The sequence below is a fragment of the Trachurus trachurus genome (assembly GCF_905171665.1).
Source record: "Trachurus trachurus genome assembly, chromosome: 15".
Lineage (NCBI taxonomy): Eukaryota > Metazoa > Chordata > Actinopteri > Carangiformes > Carangidae > Trachurus > Trachurus trachurus.
Window position 1 is genome coordinate 8,237,968 of NC_139906.1, and position 15,480 is coordinate 8,253,447.

Genomic DNA, 15,480 nt, shown 5'->3' on the forward strand with positions numbered 1-15,480 from the left:
TCTCGGTTGAATCGCAACTTGCTAGACTCCTGTTTTCAATTATGATGACGACTAATAAAAGGGATTTTTTAGCAGAATGGAAAACTTAACACCAAGCAACTTTTATTATTCCTATTATTCCAAAGAACCACTTTTAACAGGCCTCATTAAAAATACAATTCGAAGTCAATCATTCTCTCTCACACACACACACACACACACACACACACACACACACACACACACACACACACACACACACACACACACACACACACACAAATTGTAAAAAAGGCAACTCTTACTTTCAGGGTGGCACGCTGATCCAGTACGAAGGGAAACTGCGTCTGCTGGAGATCGCCCAGGTGCCCAAGGCCCATGTGGACGAATTCAAGTCGGTGTCGAAGTTCAAGATCTTCAACACCAACAATCTGTGGATCTCTCTGGCTGCGATCAAGAGGCTGCAAGAGCAGAAGACGATGGGCATGGAGATCATAGTCAACCCCAAGGTCAGTGAGAACAATTCAGATTCTTACTGTTTGTTTGCAAAGTTTAACAATTAACATAACAGAACAGAGGGAAACTTCAGATATGAGCTGTCACTGCAACCGACCATCTGTCTTTCTTTGATTTGTACGATACAGTAAAAAAAATAATTGAAGTGTAAATGAAGATTCAAACTGTGAGAGCGTGTCACATCTTCACTAAATGTGCTGCATTAATGAAATGCCACAGTTGCATTTCAATGGTCGGGAGGGGCGATACTTTCCTGCTGCCAGCGTGTGTTGAAGCTGTTATTGTTTTGCTGAGATGAGGGAATAAGAAAAGAGGGTGTAGCAGTGAGATGTGATATCGACTCAGAAGGGCTGCAGATGATTAATAAAGAATTTGCCTCTAGATTATTTATAAGGTCATTACATCTAATGTCAGCGAGGCGACGCCGGAGAGGTTTGAATATTAGAAGGCATGAAAAAAGGATGAAGTTGCTGCTGAAGACCGGCATTTATCACATCTGGAAATCATTGCTGTGAAAACACTTAACGTCAGTGTGTTACGAAGATCTCGGTGACTAAGGCTGAGTAACGCCGTCACTACCAGGGCAACTAACACAAAGTAATCATCCTCTGTGTATGTGTGTACTGTATGACAACAATAAACAAAACCCTGTTGATCTGAGGTTTTCAGACTCAGACTTTGAGGCGCGATTCCCGTCTTGAAAGGGGCGTTGCAAAACATGCACTGCTTCCCATAAATCATAGCTCAGTTACATCTGAAAATGCGGATCTAATGTACATGCTTTTAGATTCAGGATAACTTAGATTTTCTGAGGATTTGATTATGTCTTTAGTAGGGATGTCACGATTACTCAGATCAGCACTAAAGTAAAGGTAAATGCACAGATACTGGTCCATTTACCAACATTGAATTGGTAGGAATTTAAATGTTAGTGTGTCATTTGTAATAAAAAAAAAAAAAAAACGATTAAAATAAAGTTAAACATTTGGTATAGATGATAATTAATGACTTGAATATTTCCAACACTTCCCCTTGGGGGTTAATAATTGGTCCTATTTGAATAAATACTTAAATATTTTGTGTAAATATTTTGACTATGTTTGATTTTACATATTCATAGTGTTGTGAAATTAATTCTTGCATAATAATCGATTTGTGATAATCATAATAGTGTTTAGTTCATAAATGACAGAAAAACAGACAATTCTTATAATACAGAACTTGCCCAAGACTTATATATGGTAACTTCGGCTTAGTTTTAATGGTGCCAATTTTTCCGAAATGTTAAGAAATATAGGCCAAAAAAAAGTGCAAGTTGAGTTGTAGCTTACCACTAACTCACTGATTACATGGCAACATTATACTTTCTGTTTACATTATACTTTCAAAATCACCACAAATGGTACAAATGGCGGGTAACAGGGATGTGCAGCCAGTTGTCACTGTTGTGTTGGAGTAGGGACGCAAAACAAAAGTCTGTCAGACGTTTGATTTGACTTTGTTGCTAACATTTCCCTTCTGTCTGACAACACAAGCTCAGCGCCTCAGTGGGAGGGATACTATTAGTCTCCTGAAATCTGCTGCCTTGCAAGATGTTTTCATCTTTCATGTCTCCTTCCTCTTCCCTTCCCGTTCAATGAATTATGGAGCCATCAGAGTGAAATGACTCATGTCCTTGTAGTGGTATAGTCCACTGTTGTATCATCCATGTGTGAGTCTGGAGCCCAGAGGGGGGCAGATGAAAGAGGAGGGACCACATCAGGGCGGCTGAGTGTGCAATAGATGCTCAGATAAAACAATTCACTCTAAATAACCAGCCAGTATCATCCGACTGTGCTGTGTTTCACTGTGTCCATCCCAACAGGAGTTTTCTGCACCCGGTCTCCTTGTCAGAGAACACCACTTCTGAATAAATCATAATGTTTCTGAAACAAAACAAAACAAAAAAACAATCTTAGCTTGCAGAAGAAACTCATATTTGTGTTTGCACGGCTCCACTTCCTGAGCTGTTTGTTGTTCTGTGAGGTTTTTGCATACAAAGGAGAAGAAAAGCAGCTTCAAACCAATCCAGTTTTCTGGTCACCTCTCTGGTGGCTCATCTGCCCTACTTGGACTCTTTTTTCAGCTGAGTGTGTGCGACTGTGTGTGTGTGTTTGTGTGTGTGGGGATGGCATAAGCGAGCCAAAGATGAATTTAAAAGTTTAATTTCCCCCCCGCACAAACGTCACTTCTGTGACTTAAAATTTAAAGCTGCTTCTCATTCTGCTCTATTTCTCGAGCTAGTTGCTGCAGCTCTCGCACATTTGCATATACACTTCATTTTCCTCATAATGAAGCAAAGATTTAAAGGGAAGGTGGGAGTAAATGTTCACTCGTGGAGAATCATTTTAAGACTCCATGTTTGTCCTTTTATAGTCCTCCAAAAAAAAGCTTGTGGTGACAGAGCAGTCCTGTTAAAAAAGCAGCACAGCAAACAAATTTGACTTGATGTGACTTGATGTTATTTTTGTTGTGCGCTCGCTCGCCGCCCCTCAGCGGAGAGAGACGCGCCGCCTCAGGGTATGCAAATCTGCAACCGGCGTAATAAATTCACTGCAGAACCTCAGCCTCGGTCCTGATTATTGCTTTCTCGGCCTATAGATGTAATTTTCCAGCCCTTGGTTACTAAATCACACACCGTGACATAGTGAGTGTTATGTAACTGCTGATAACCGTGTGGCTTTACATAAGTGTGTATGTGTACGTGTGTATGTGTGTGGTCCCTTCTAGGTACAGGTAGGAGTGCAGTGTTGAAACTACAGAGACTATGAGGGGACTTTTCCCATTACAGCTCCACACATGAGCAAACTGTGTGTACTTGTGACACTGAGAGACACTTAAGATAAAAAAAAAAGGTCCATGAAGTGGTCCATGTTATATAATCACCTGGCTGAGATAGTTTTTATTTTTACCTGCTGTGACCATAGACTGTAGATAAAGGTGGATGTGGCCTCCATGACGACAACCTATGGTTTTCGGTAGCTCAGACAAACACGGTTTAGAAGCCGAGACGCCCCACGACGGGTCAGCTTCCTGTATCTGTGTCCTGAGGGTTTCTCCACCTCCACCGCCCCGTTAGGAGACCAGCAGCAGGTCTGGAGTCTGTTGAGTCCAATGGGAGAAGTGGACATGAAAACAGTTTATGGTCGATTCTTTCACTCCATAGTCACCAGAGTTTTTCACAAGCAAAGCCACATCTCTACTTAAGATTTTCACACAAAAATGGCAAATATCAAACAGACAAATCAGGAGAAAATGAACTTTGTAAGACCTGTCTGTGTCTCTACAACACACTCTCGCGAGATTTGGCACAAATCTCCTAGATAACGCCAACAAACGCCCGCGCTAACTAATTTTCGTGACTGTTAAGTTGAGAAGGGTCTGTCTGCGGCCTGCAAGAGGGAGGCGTTTCGCGTAGAGGCGTGTCGCGTAGTGACGTCACTACGCGACACGCCCCCTCCACACGGGAAAGTCACGTTGAACCACGCGAGATGTAAAATGAGACCGCCAAAACAGGAAGTAAACCAGTTCCGCCGTAAAACTTGACTAGTCTGAATGGCCGAACATATGCAGACTGTAAGTGTCAGTGTAATTTAATTAATTCATCGATTAATGTATATAATAAATGTGTTTAGCGATGGACTAAGGAAGTAAGGCTATATTTATCCATATTATTAAATATAACAACGAAGCCAGCCCGTTGCCGACTCAGCAAAATGTAACGTTAGCAAAGTTTCAGAGGGTTATTTGCCTGTTTGATAAGTGACATGCAGCGTATACATACGTTTTATTGCAAATGATCCTAAAAGGTTGAGCCAAATAGAATTGGGTGTTGTAACTTAGCCAGCAATCTGGTGTAACTAATAAATTGTAACTCTGCTATAATATTGACCAGCTCATTCAAAAACATTATTCTCACCGTGGTCTAGTGCAGCAATAGTTTGTTTGAAATTATTGTTCACATTTACATTTAAACACGTACTTCCTACAGTCACAAAAGTGACCATTTCTTAAAGGTTAGGGGAAGGGAACAATAACACAATACCAGACCGTTGCTAGGTAAAACGAGCCGTTGCTAGGGACTCAATAAATGCGCATCACCCTGAGCAGACGAACAGGCGATTAACAGCCACTCTACTCAACATAAAGTCAACATAACAGTGCCAGAGGCTGTGGCGAGATTCCGAATGGGACCTCAATATCAACCGTGGTAAGATTAATATGTAAAGAATTGATGATAGACACATGACACATCAATGTGTGATGTAACATGTAATTGAAAACCTTTATTGTTCTTTTTTGACAGTGAGTTAAATGTGATGGCCGAAGCCCTGGTGGGGCACATGTCCAAGGAGGGAGCAAAGAAGCTCCAAATTTACAAGGAGAAACTGGAAGAAGCCCTCTCCTCTGAGGCATTTCTGAGCAGGCTATAAAATAAAATAAAAAATGAGCCTTGAAATGTTTTGGTTTTTTTTTTTTTAAATAGATCTCTTCTTCACTACAAATACGTTTGACAGACCAAATATAGTTGAGATGAATTGCTACTTGTCACAAAACGACCATGACAAAGAAAGTTATGGTCTATGATCAGTGCTGTGAGTGCATGAGTACAGTAGTGTGTGTGTTGTAGGGTGAAATAAAGGAAATCAGAATACCAAACAAAGCCCAAGAGGTGTTGCAGGTAGGAGAGAGGGCGAGAGGGCCAGCAACTCAAGCTCCAGGAGAATGCTGCTGATGATCCCTGCTGATATCAAGAGAGAAAGCAAGGGAGCAACACTGCTCAGTAACCTACAGAATGGAGAGATTCACAAATTAATTCCCCATTAAGGAATAATAAAAGTTATTGTCATCACATTATTTTAATTTTGTTATGTAGGCCACTACTTTTATTTATATATATATATATTTATATATATATCTACACATTACGCTCTTACTCCCACATAAGCACTGACATTATTATTTACTACTTTTATTTATTTATATAAATAAATATAGGGTAGGCCACTACTTTTATATATATACATATATATATATATCAACACATTACGCTCTTACTCCCACATAAGCACTGACATTTAGCTCATGAATTCCTGTCTGTTAATTATCTTGTGTTTTCTCTTGTGACAAAGTCAGAAAATTTTACATCTAAATTTTTAATATAAATGAAATCCTGCCTTAATTGTTTTTACCCAATTAAAAATGTAATAATAACATTTGTAAGCTTTTGAATACATTCATTATAGGGCAAAGAACGCGTAGGCAAAGTCGTTAACTTTTGCATGCAACATGCAACTGTAGTGGGCTCATATCCCTTTAAGAACCGTGTGTAGGGCGTTCCCTGTAGTGGCGGGGGGCGTGTCGCGTAGTGACGTCATTACGCGACACGCCTCCTACAGTGCCTACTACTCGACACGCCTCCCTCTTGCAGGCCGCAGACGGATACACTTGGTTAAGTTAGCTGTGTAAATATTTCGTGTTATCATAAGAAAATATAAATAGCTTACTTTCCTCCTCTGTTGACAACTTTTCATTCCTTCATTCATTTCATATCACTGGCCACCTTGATAGTAGTAGAGTCTCTTTGGCTCAGTGTGCTGCTGCGCCGTCGCCATCTTGTTAACTGACTAATCAGTCAACTGTCACTCGAAGCGGTAGACCCTCGATTATATACAAACTTTAAACGAGTGATTAATAAATTCATGGTCGCAACTCATGGTCCGCAGCGTCCGGGGGTCGTAGTAAAACGAAAGTGTGGCCGTTTATAATCGTTGTAGACCGGGAAGGCCGAGGTGAAAGGCAACGGTTTCATCTACGGAGGACGTACGTTGTTGTGCGTCGTCACCGGCCGTTTACGCCGCAGTGCGCGAGCCATGTCGCTTAGCAACCGTGACAAGATGTAACTTATTTTCTCAAAACGTTGTGAAGCTGCAAAGCTCTTATTTGCTAACTTCTTATTTATTATAAGTAAGATACCTACTGTTTTTTTTTTTTTTTTTAAATAATTATTTATACAAATCTTACAAATACAAATTATACTTTAAAACTGAGGAAATATAATAGGCCTACAGTAACGAATGGAACCATTTTTTTTTCTTTTTACGAAATACAAGAAAGGTAAATAAATAGAAACAAACATGATATTAGAGTCTATGGATATTCTCATTCATCCAGGTCTTTTCTGGGCAAATTGAATCGTAGGCAACTGGACTTCATCAGTTCGTACGCAAGTCTCAGTCCGCACTAGTTTGACAAGTTGTCTTCCTAGACAAATACAAGTCCAGTTGCCTACGATTCAATTTGCCCAGAAAAGAATGAAATTAGAGTGATAACAATATTACAATACATAAATAAATTATAGTTTTCTGGGGTCTGATGAAAGGTGTTTCTTCTTCTAATTCTTCTTTGGTACCAAATTGCGACTCACTGCTCCTCCTACAGTTTTTAGAGGACTCAGGCAAATTAAACATCAAATGTGTGGTTTGATCAGTTTATAAACTCATAACTCATAAACTCATAACTCATTTTTGGAATGCATTACCAATCCACCTATAAATTAATTTAAGAAACAATTAATTCACTTTCTATTGGCCCAATTGAGCAATGCATAATTCCACATACTTTTTACATCACTTTTGTTTTTCTCTCTCTCTTTTTCTAATTGTTTTGTTTTTCACATGACGGTAAACTGAATTTATGCTGAATGTTTATCTTTATAAATTTATGTTGAATGCTTATCTTAACAAATGTATGTCAAATGTTTATCCTGAATTTTCACACAATATTGATTTTCTTTTTTTTTATTGTTTTATGTTGTTTTTTCATTCTGTAAATTAAATTTATGTTGAATGTTTGTCTTTTGGAGGACCACTTGACAAGCCCTTAGGGGTTTTTTTGGTTTCTCCAGCACATTTGCTTTATCTACTGTATACTTTGTATGTCTCTTGTCGTTGTCGTTCCACTTTTTTTAATATGCTGTTTTATACATCTTTTATGTGCTAAATAAAAATACAAAATACAATATAAGTAACCAACATGTCTTCTCTCCTCATCAATCCTCAGACGCTTGATGGTGGACAGAACGTCATCCAGCTGGAGACGGCGGTGGGCGCGGCCATCAAGAGCTTCGACAACGCCCTGGGGATCAACGTGCCCCGCAGCCGCTTCCTGCCCGTGAAGACCACGTCGGACCTGCTGCTGGTCATGTCCAACCTGTACAGCCTGGACGCCGGCTCTCTCACCATGAGCCCCAAGAGGGAGTTCCCCACCACGCCGCACGTCAAACTGGGCAGCTCCTTCACCAAGGTAACGAGGAGGAGGACAGGACAATACAAACACGTAAACATGACGTATTAGACTGTGCAGGAAGTTCAGTCATGTGGTTACTCAACAGTGTCACAGTCATCAGCTCAAATATAGAAAATAACCTCCAAACGTTCAAAGTTCAGGTCAGTGCCTCTCTAAAGTTTCAGTTCCAGTAGTTTTTTTTTTTTTTTTTTTTACTGCTTTAATCTGGGCTGAAAGTGACACATGAAAAAAAAAATACATAAATATAGAAATAAGTGTGGAAATTAATAGATCGATAAATTTGAATATCATGGAAAAGTTTGTTCATGTCAGTAATTACATTCAATAAGTGAAACTAATACATTATATAGATCCATTCCACACAGACTGAAACATTTCATGTCTTTATCTATTTAATTTATTTTAATTGTAATGATTATGGCTTCACATTTAATGAAGATATGTCAAATAATATATATACATAATTAGATTTTTTTATACCTTCTTCTCTCACTTTTTTGCTTTTCTCATGTCAGTTCCAATATGCAGCATTTTTATTACAAAAATGTTAATTACCGTACTATTTTTACGGATGTTGAAAAGTAAAAAAAAAAAAAATTGAATCTGTTATATTATTATTATAAAATGTTGTAAAAAGTGATCATAGCAGGATAAACACGTGGTCTGTTGTCTGTGATCAGGTTCAGGAGTACCTGACGCGCTTCGAGAGCATTCCCGACATGCTGGAGCTCGACCACCTCACCGTGTCTGGAGACGTCACCTTTGGGAAAAACGTTACAGTGAAGGTAAAGAGCTTCTTCCAAAACAACGTTTCACTTGAAAAACAGATGATGAAATGTATTGTTTTATAAATCTGCTGTTGTGTTGTGCTCTCTGTTAACTTTAGCCCATATCAAAGGCCATAAATGTCACTTCATACGTAAATTAAAGTTGCATTAGGTCTAAATGTGCAGAAGCCTCTTCGGTTGGACTTGATAACCTAGAAAGACCGCTGCATTATTTATTCTGGTGCCCCACACTGATGGCACCAGACTGTGGGTCTTAAAAAGGCTGCAAACCTCCCGGTGATCTTTCTTTCTTTTTTTCCCCCTTTTTTTTTAAGTTTCTATATTTGTTGATGTGGCACAGATGAAGTCTGGAGAAACACCCGAGGCAGCTGTGGTTGAAAAAAAAAAAAGCACAGAGAGAAATCCTTAAATTTCTCCGACCTTTAAAACGCAACCCTGAGAGATTATAATCTGGTTTCGGCTTTCAGGTCACGTACGTCTCAACAAAGATGTAACAGAGGCTTTCAGAGAGCGGGTGGGCAGTGATTTATTGCTTTAATTAAATCCTGCTTTGAAAACGTCGAGCGTCTCCGGCTCCGAGAAACACAAACTAAACTTCACCTACTTTTGATTTTATACAATACTATTTTACACTTTACACCACATTTTATTGCAGGAATGGTTTCTAGGTCCTTCACATACATTAATACAATCAATACATTTCATTTAAACAACGATAAAAGGCCTAAAAAGGTGTAATTACTTAAATTAATCATGAGAAAACAACAAGAAGTCGTGTGAACAGCAAATCTGTTCCTGTTGTTGTTGATCAAAGTGAAGCCAAACTTGACCCACTTCAATACGTGTCAGGTAATTAAACCTGTTACAGTGAAACAGTTGTTAAACAGCTGTTAGATGAGAAGTTACAATGATAATCTGATGCAATCTGTCATAATTAAACCAGTCGTTCCACCAGAGACACTTTCGCTCTTTAAACCTCCCACATGTTTTTTTATTTAAATGACTCTGAGGCAGAAAGAGTGAAGAATCACAGACTAGAGAAAAGCTAAAAACACATGTTTGTGTTTGGTTTTTCCATTCATCTTATTAATCTATTAGGATGTGTGCCACTGGAGAATCAATTAATTGTATGTAAATAGAATAAAGTTGACTCCATGTTGTGCAGCTACAGCAGTGAAATGCTTAATTAGTATAAACCATCTAATAATAATGAACAAAAAGAAGCTGCAGACTTTTAGTTTTGACACTGAGACACATGTTAAAGAGAATTAATGGAGTATTTTTGTTTGATTTGTCACATTTACTAAACTAAACTCTCTGCTCTTCCTCCTCGCAGGGCACCGTCATCATCATCGCCAACCACGGGGATCGGATCGACATCCCGGCCGGCTCCATGCTGGAAAACAAGATCGTGTCCGGCAACCTCCGCATCCTGGACCACTGAGGCCTTTTCCAAACCGACCAAACCGACCCCCCCACCCACCAACCAACCAACCCACCCACCACCCACCACCCACCCACCGCATCATGTGACCAATCCCAGGCTTTTATCCCAGTCATGTGACCTGTTTGTCTCGTTTACCCGACAACAGATTGTGAGAGGAAGCGAGCGGCGTCTCCCTGAAGGCTGCGTGTGTGATTGCATGTGCAGTGCTACGACGTTAGGACAGTTGGAGTTTACACAGCTGGTTGTTGGAGTGTGTGTGTGTGTGTGTGTGTATGTGTGTGTGTAAATGTGTATGTGTGTAGCTTGAATACACTGCCCCCTACAGGCTGATTATTACACAACATGAACCTTTAATAGTATCTATAATGAGCTGATCATAGCTGTCACTTTACACAACGACGGAGAGAAAATCAACTCTTATTTTCTTTTTTTTAATTCTAGTATTAACTCATTTCCAAGACCAGGAAATAAAAACCTGTCAAAATAGTGAAACTAGATAATTAATAATTTCCTTTAATGAGGAAACTGATAAACTAAACTATAAAGAACAAACCTGATAGTTTCATCTTCATCGTCTCCATCCTCAGCACTGCTAATGCAATCACCTCAATGTACAAAAAAACAAGTACATAGAGAGAGTACAGTCCTGTCTGAAGTGAAGTTGTTGAGTTTAGATCATTTATTTTTCTAACACGGAGACGAAGACGTCACACGTTGTCCCGCGGTCCAGCTGTGAGAAGAAACCAGCTGCTGTTTCGTCACATGTGTACGTGTCACAGCTGGTTTCCACTTCACCTCAGCTGGACCGAAAACACACACAGGAAGGTTTTTAAAACGCTCCTCCTCAGTCTGAGCTACTACTGTGTGAAGTCAAATAAAAAAATTGAATAAAAAAGAAGAAAAAAAAAAAAAAGTAAACCAACATGACTCAGACTTGTTGCCAGGAACTGTTGCTGTCTCGTTATTGGCTGCTGCACTTTGAGAGAGTCTGAAGAGACGTCATAACCAGTCCAATTATTTCTGCTTTAACAGTTTTCTTCTTTTTTTTCTTTCACACCTTGAATAACAAGCAGTGAACTCAACATGGATTTATTGTGAAAAAGTTTTCTGTTTACTCAGCCAGCAGAAAAAAATGTTTTTATTCCAATCAAAGTCCAATATTCACTCAACTTGAGCTCTGAGACGACCAAACCGTGGCTTTTTTGTCTTTTTTATTGATATTTATACATACAAGAGATGATGTATAAAGTACATAAATTCAGAAGCATAGATTATTAGAAATATTACAAATATAACCCCCCCCCTCCCTCGCTCCAACAGAGCCCCATCCCTGCAACAATATTACTGTACCATTCAACAACCTAGTATTGATTGAGCTTGTATGCAACCACTTGTATTACATGCATCAAGTACATATCAAAATTACATATACAAAAAATGTATATATATAAATACATAATAATAAAGTAAAACATATATATAATAATAATAATAATAATAATGATTAATTAAAACAAAACAAAAGTAAATAATAATTTAAAAAAAATAATCAATAAGTAATCAAGAGTGGTCCTTATGAGTTTCAAATTATACACAACCAGTGACCAGTGACAGATAATTTCTCTATATACAGTAACTTAAAAAAGGTTCACCTGCCTGTATGTCTGAGTGGAAAAGTTGGTGAATCATTAAAAAAAATTGCAATAAAAAAGAGATTATAATGTTTATCAAATTGTTACAGGACACAAACAAATGCCACATTTCCCAAAACTGTGACTGGTGATATTTAAAAATGTTTCTTCTCTTTTGATTGGAGAAAATCACTGGTCGTAAACAGAAATGCACATTAAATCACATTTTCTTTGCTAAAAGTGACATCTGTCTGTCTTGTCGTTTGTTGCTAGGCAGATTAACAGTGACTGTCCAGGTTGGAAAATCCAAAACAATGAGCTGAAAGACATTTAAAAGCTCTGTGCAACAATAACCAGCCAGTGTGAACCTGTGGGACCGAGGTGAAGTTTGTGTTGGGGAATGAATTTTTAATGTTTCTCATGTTACAGAGCGTAGAAAACATGTTTCCTCTGCGGGCGTACAGTAGCTGCAGACCGACCTGATGATGAAACACAAACCGAGCTGTGAGTGTTTGTTCTGTAACCGTTCGTTCGTTCGTTCGACACGTCTGTTGGGGGGTTGTCATGAAATTTCCTGTAAGAGTTGAAAATGATCCTCGTTTTAAAGCGAAGGCCTTTATTCATGCAATCCCAGTGAAACCTGTTAGATAACGAAGCCTGTCACATTGTGCATTATTATTTCTGTTTTGAATCCAGTTTGTTCACAAATTGTACAGAAACCTCACGGTGTCAAACCTCTCCTGTCTCCTCTCTGTCCATCATCACGCCACTCAGCGTCGACTCTTCACACACACACACAAAGACGGACGGGACGTTTTAGTGGGAAAGTACTTGAGATGGGTCCGACACACAAAAACACACACAAAAACACACACATATACATACATACTGTACACCAGGACCGGGAGCCTGAAAGCAATAAATGTTGATCTGTGACAGTGACGAGGTCTCGGCCCAGTTCTGCCTCCTCAGAGCTGAATAAAGTGCAATATGATCTACTGAGCATGTGTCGTCCTTCATGTCTGTACACACACACACACACAAACTCCTCATCCAGTCACATGACACAGTTATTGATAAATAATAACCTTAAATGATGGTTTTAACTCCATCTGGTGTCATAGTAAGTCAGAACTGAAACCATGAAGCTTCATTTACATAGATCAGTGCTTAGATCAGATTATAAAGATATTTTTATTGCCTTCATTGCCCCAGTGTTACGTCTTCTTACAGAGAAAGCACAACATACGTCGCATTTAAGAAACAGCTAAAAAATATGGTTCAGTAAAAACCAGTTCTGTGAGTAGGACTTTACTCCATGCACTTTAAAAAAAATAGCACTTACTGCCTGAAAATGCACTTCAGTGAATCTCAAATAGCACTTTACAACATACAGTGCTGTGAAAAAGTATTTGCCCCCTTCGTCACACTTAAATGTTTAAAGGTGTACAGAAAAGAAAATTGAATTTGAGCCCACTTTGGGTCATAAAATTAATGTGATAACTCATCTTTCAGACGTTGTAGGCCAAACTTTGTGCAAAATTCTATTTTTGAGTAAATCCGGGATGAAAGTGTGTATTTTTTTTTTCGCATTGGATAATGCAGGCGCACGGATTATACGTCAGCCTGTACACGATTCACCAGCCACTGATATTGGATCCGTAATCCGTCATTCAAACGTCTGAGACACGCACACACACACGGAGCTCGGGCTCGCCCCAAGCTTTGAATATCCCGCCCGCTCGATAACAACCAATCAAATTCGTTTTCCTCACTCGGGTAAACTCGTGTTGCAGCTCGTGACAACTCGGCGGACAAACAGGACAAACGGCCATTTCTGTACACCTTTAAGATCATCGAACACATTTTAATATTAGACAAAGATAACTCAAGTAAACATAAAATGCAGTTTTTAAATGATAATTACATGCTTTAAGGGGGGGGGAAGCCATCCAAACCAACCTGGCCCTACTGTATGGGAAAAAGTAATTGCCCCTTGTTAAATCATGAAGTAACCCTGATAAACCTTTTTTTTTTTTTTTTTTTTTTTTTAAAGCTGAGTTCAATGTAACTGTCCACATCCAGGTCCATCGAAAGTGTTTGAGTGAAGTGAAGGAGGCTGATTGATCTCAAACAGCGACTCATCATGCTGCGATGAGATATAAAGAAATTTTAAAAAAAGACAAAAAAGCAAAATCCTTGACATCTGTGAGTCTGGAAAGTGTTACAAAGCCATTTCTAAAGCTTTGGGATTCCAGCGAACCACAAATATGCAGAAAAGTAAGAAATCCAGAAGGGGGCAAATACCATAAATGCACTTAAGTATTTCACCACTTGATGTTCCCTCCGACTGATGCAACCACTGTGTGATGTAATATATTCATACAAAGCTTGTCATTTGTTTTGTTTTTTGTCTTACTGTATTTTTTATTTGTGGACCGTGCGACTGCAGATGGAAATTAGCTCCCAGGCTAAATTTGTCATATTTACAGTACAACAAATTATTTTTGTGTATTCATGAATATGCAGAGTCCCATTACAAATAACACTAATAAATTAAAATGAAACTGCCCTGAGGGGCCAAAAAACAAGATTTTAAATGGTGAAAACATCTAAAACCTACTGCAGAGTAGCGTAGGCGCTCCCCTACAAAAGGGAAAAGGGAGTACGTTTTAATTTAAGGTAACATGAAGGACAATCTGAGGTCAATTTATAGCAGGAAAGACTTTAACGTTATTCTTTGGAACTGAAAATTCAGGTTTAGTGAAGTCAGAGTTTCTTAAACACAATATACCTACACAAATAAATAAAAGGATCTTCCCATCCATTTCTAAGATGACAAACTAAGAGATTTTGTTATGTTTTTTTATATCTGACATTGGTCATTTAAATAAAAACACAACACACAGTTTCACTTTTACACTTTATTGTTTAAAGTTGTTACAAAAAAGTGTTTGCTGGAAACATTCTTTGCTTTTTGCCGTAGTTAAGCACAAGGAGACACCGGACAGGAGGAGAAGGAGAAGGAGACGAGCGAGTGAGGAGGTGGGACAGACAGAGAGACTGACAGAGAGAGAGACAGATGTGTGTTGTGTATGTGTGGAAACAACAAGGCTGCGATAACGGTACAGACACAGAGTGAAGCCATTACACACACACACACACACACACACACACTTTTTAATCCACAGAGACACGAAGCCTCGGAGGCAACGAAAAGAAAAACAAAACAAGACACAGTGAAGGAGACGGAAGACACAAAACTTCAGATCCAGAAGAGACTTTGACTTTTGAGGTACAGTATCCTCAGAAGACTTAAGCTGTGTGTGTGTGTGTGTGTCTTTGAGTGTGTGTGTGTGTGTGTGTGTGCGACACAGGTCATTATTTTTCTCCCTGAGGTGACTTAGTGTGTTGCAGTCCGACCGAGCGACACTGGTGTGGAGAGCTACTGTGTGTGTGTGGACACCATGGACACACACACACACCCACACATACTGTACATGCACACACAAACTGGTTAGACTCGTTACCCAGGCAACGCCATACAATCATCATCATCATGAACACATAAATTACAATCACACACACACACACACACACATATACACACATACACTCGGGATACCTGCAGGAGCTGTGTGTGCGCTGAGGGAGGCGTTGTGGGTTTGAAGTGACTCTGACTGTGAAGCTGCTGCTCCGTCGTCAGGTTTCTACAGTTGAAGTGTCGGTGACGCTGCAGGATGTGTGTTTGTGTGTGTGTGTGTCTGTGTGT

The 15,480-nt window shown here is 39.3% G+C and overlaps 1 protein-coding gene across 3 annotated transcripts in view; it reads left to right on the top strand.

The window, feature by feature from the left end:
• The window catches only part of ugp2b (UDP-glucose pyrophosphorylase 2b), a 43,736-nt gene extending 31,694 nt beyond the window's left edge, over positions 1-12,042 (top strand). For all 3 annotated transcript variants that reach the window (XM_083988064.1, XM_083988063.1, XM_083988062.1), the window contains exons 7-10: positions 291-488; positions 7,597-7,839; positions 8,523-8,627; positions 9,967-12,042. In XM_083988064.1, the coding sequence (XP_083844190.1) occupies positions 291-488; positions 7,597-7,839; positions 8,523-8,627; positions 9,967-10,074 (654 nt within the window). In that variant the 3' untranslated portion in view covers positions 10,075-12,042. The remainder of the gene's footprint in view (positions 1-290; positions 489-7,596; positions 7,840-8,522; positions 8,628-9,966) is intronic.
• The last annotated feature ends 3,438 nt before the right edge of the window (positions 12,043-15,480 follow it).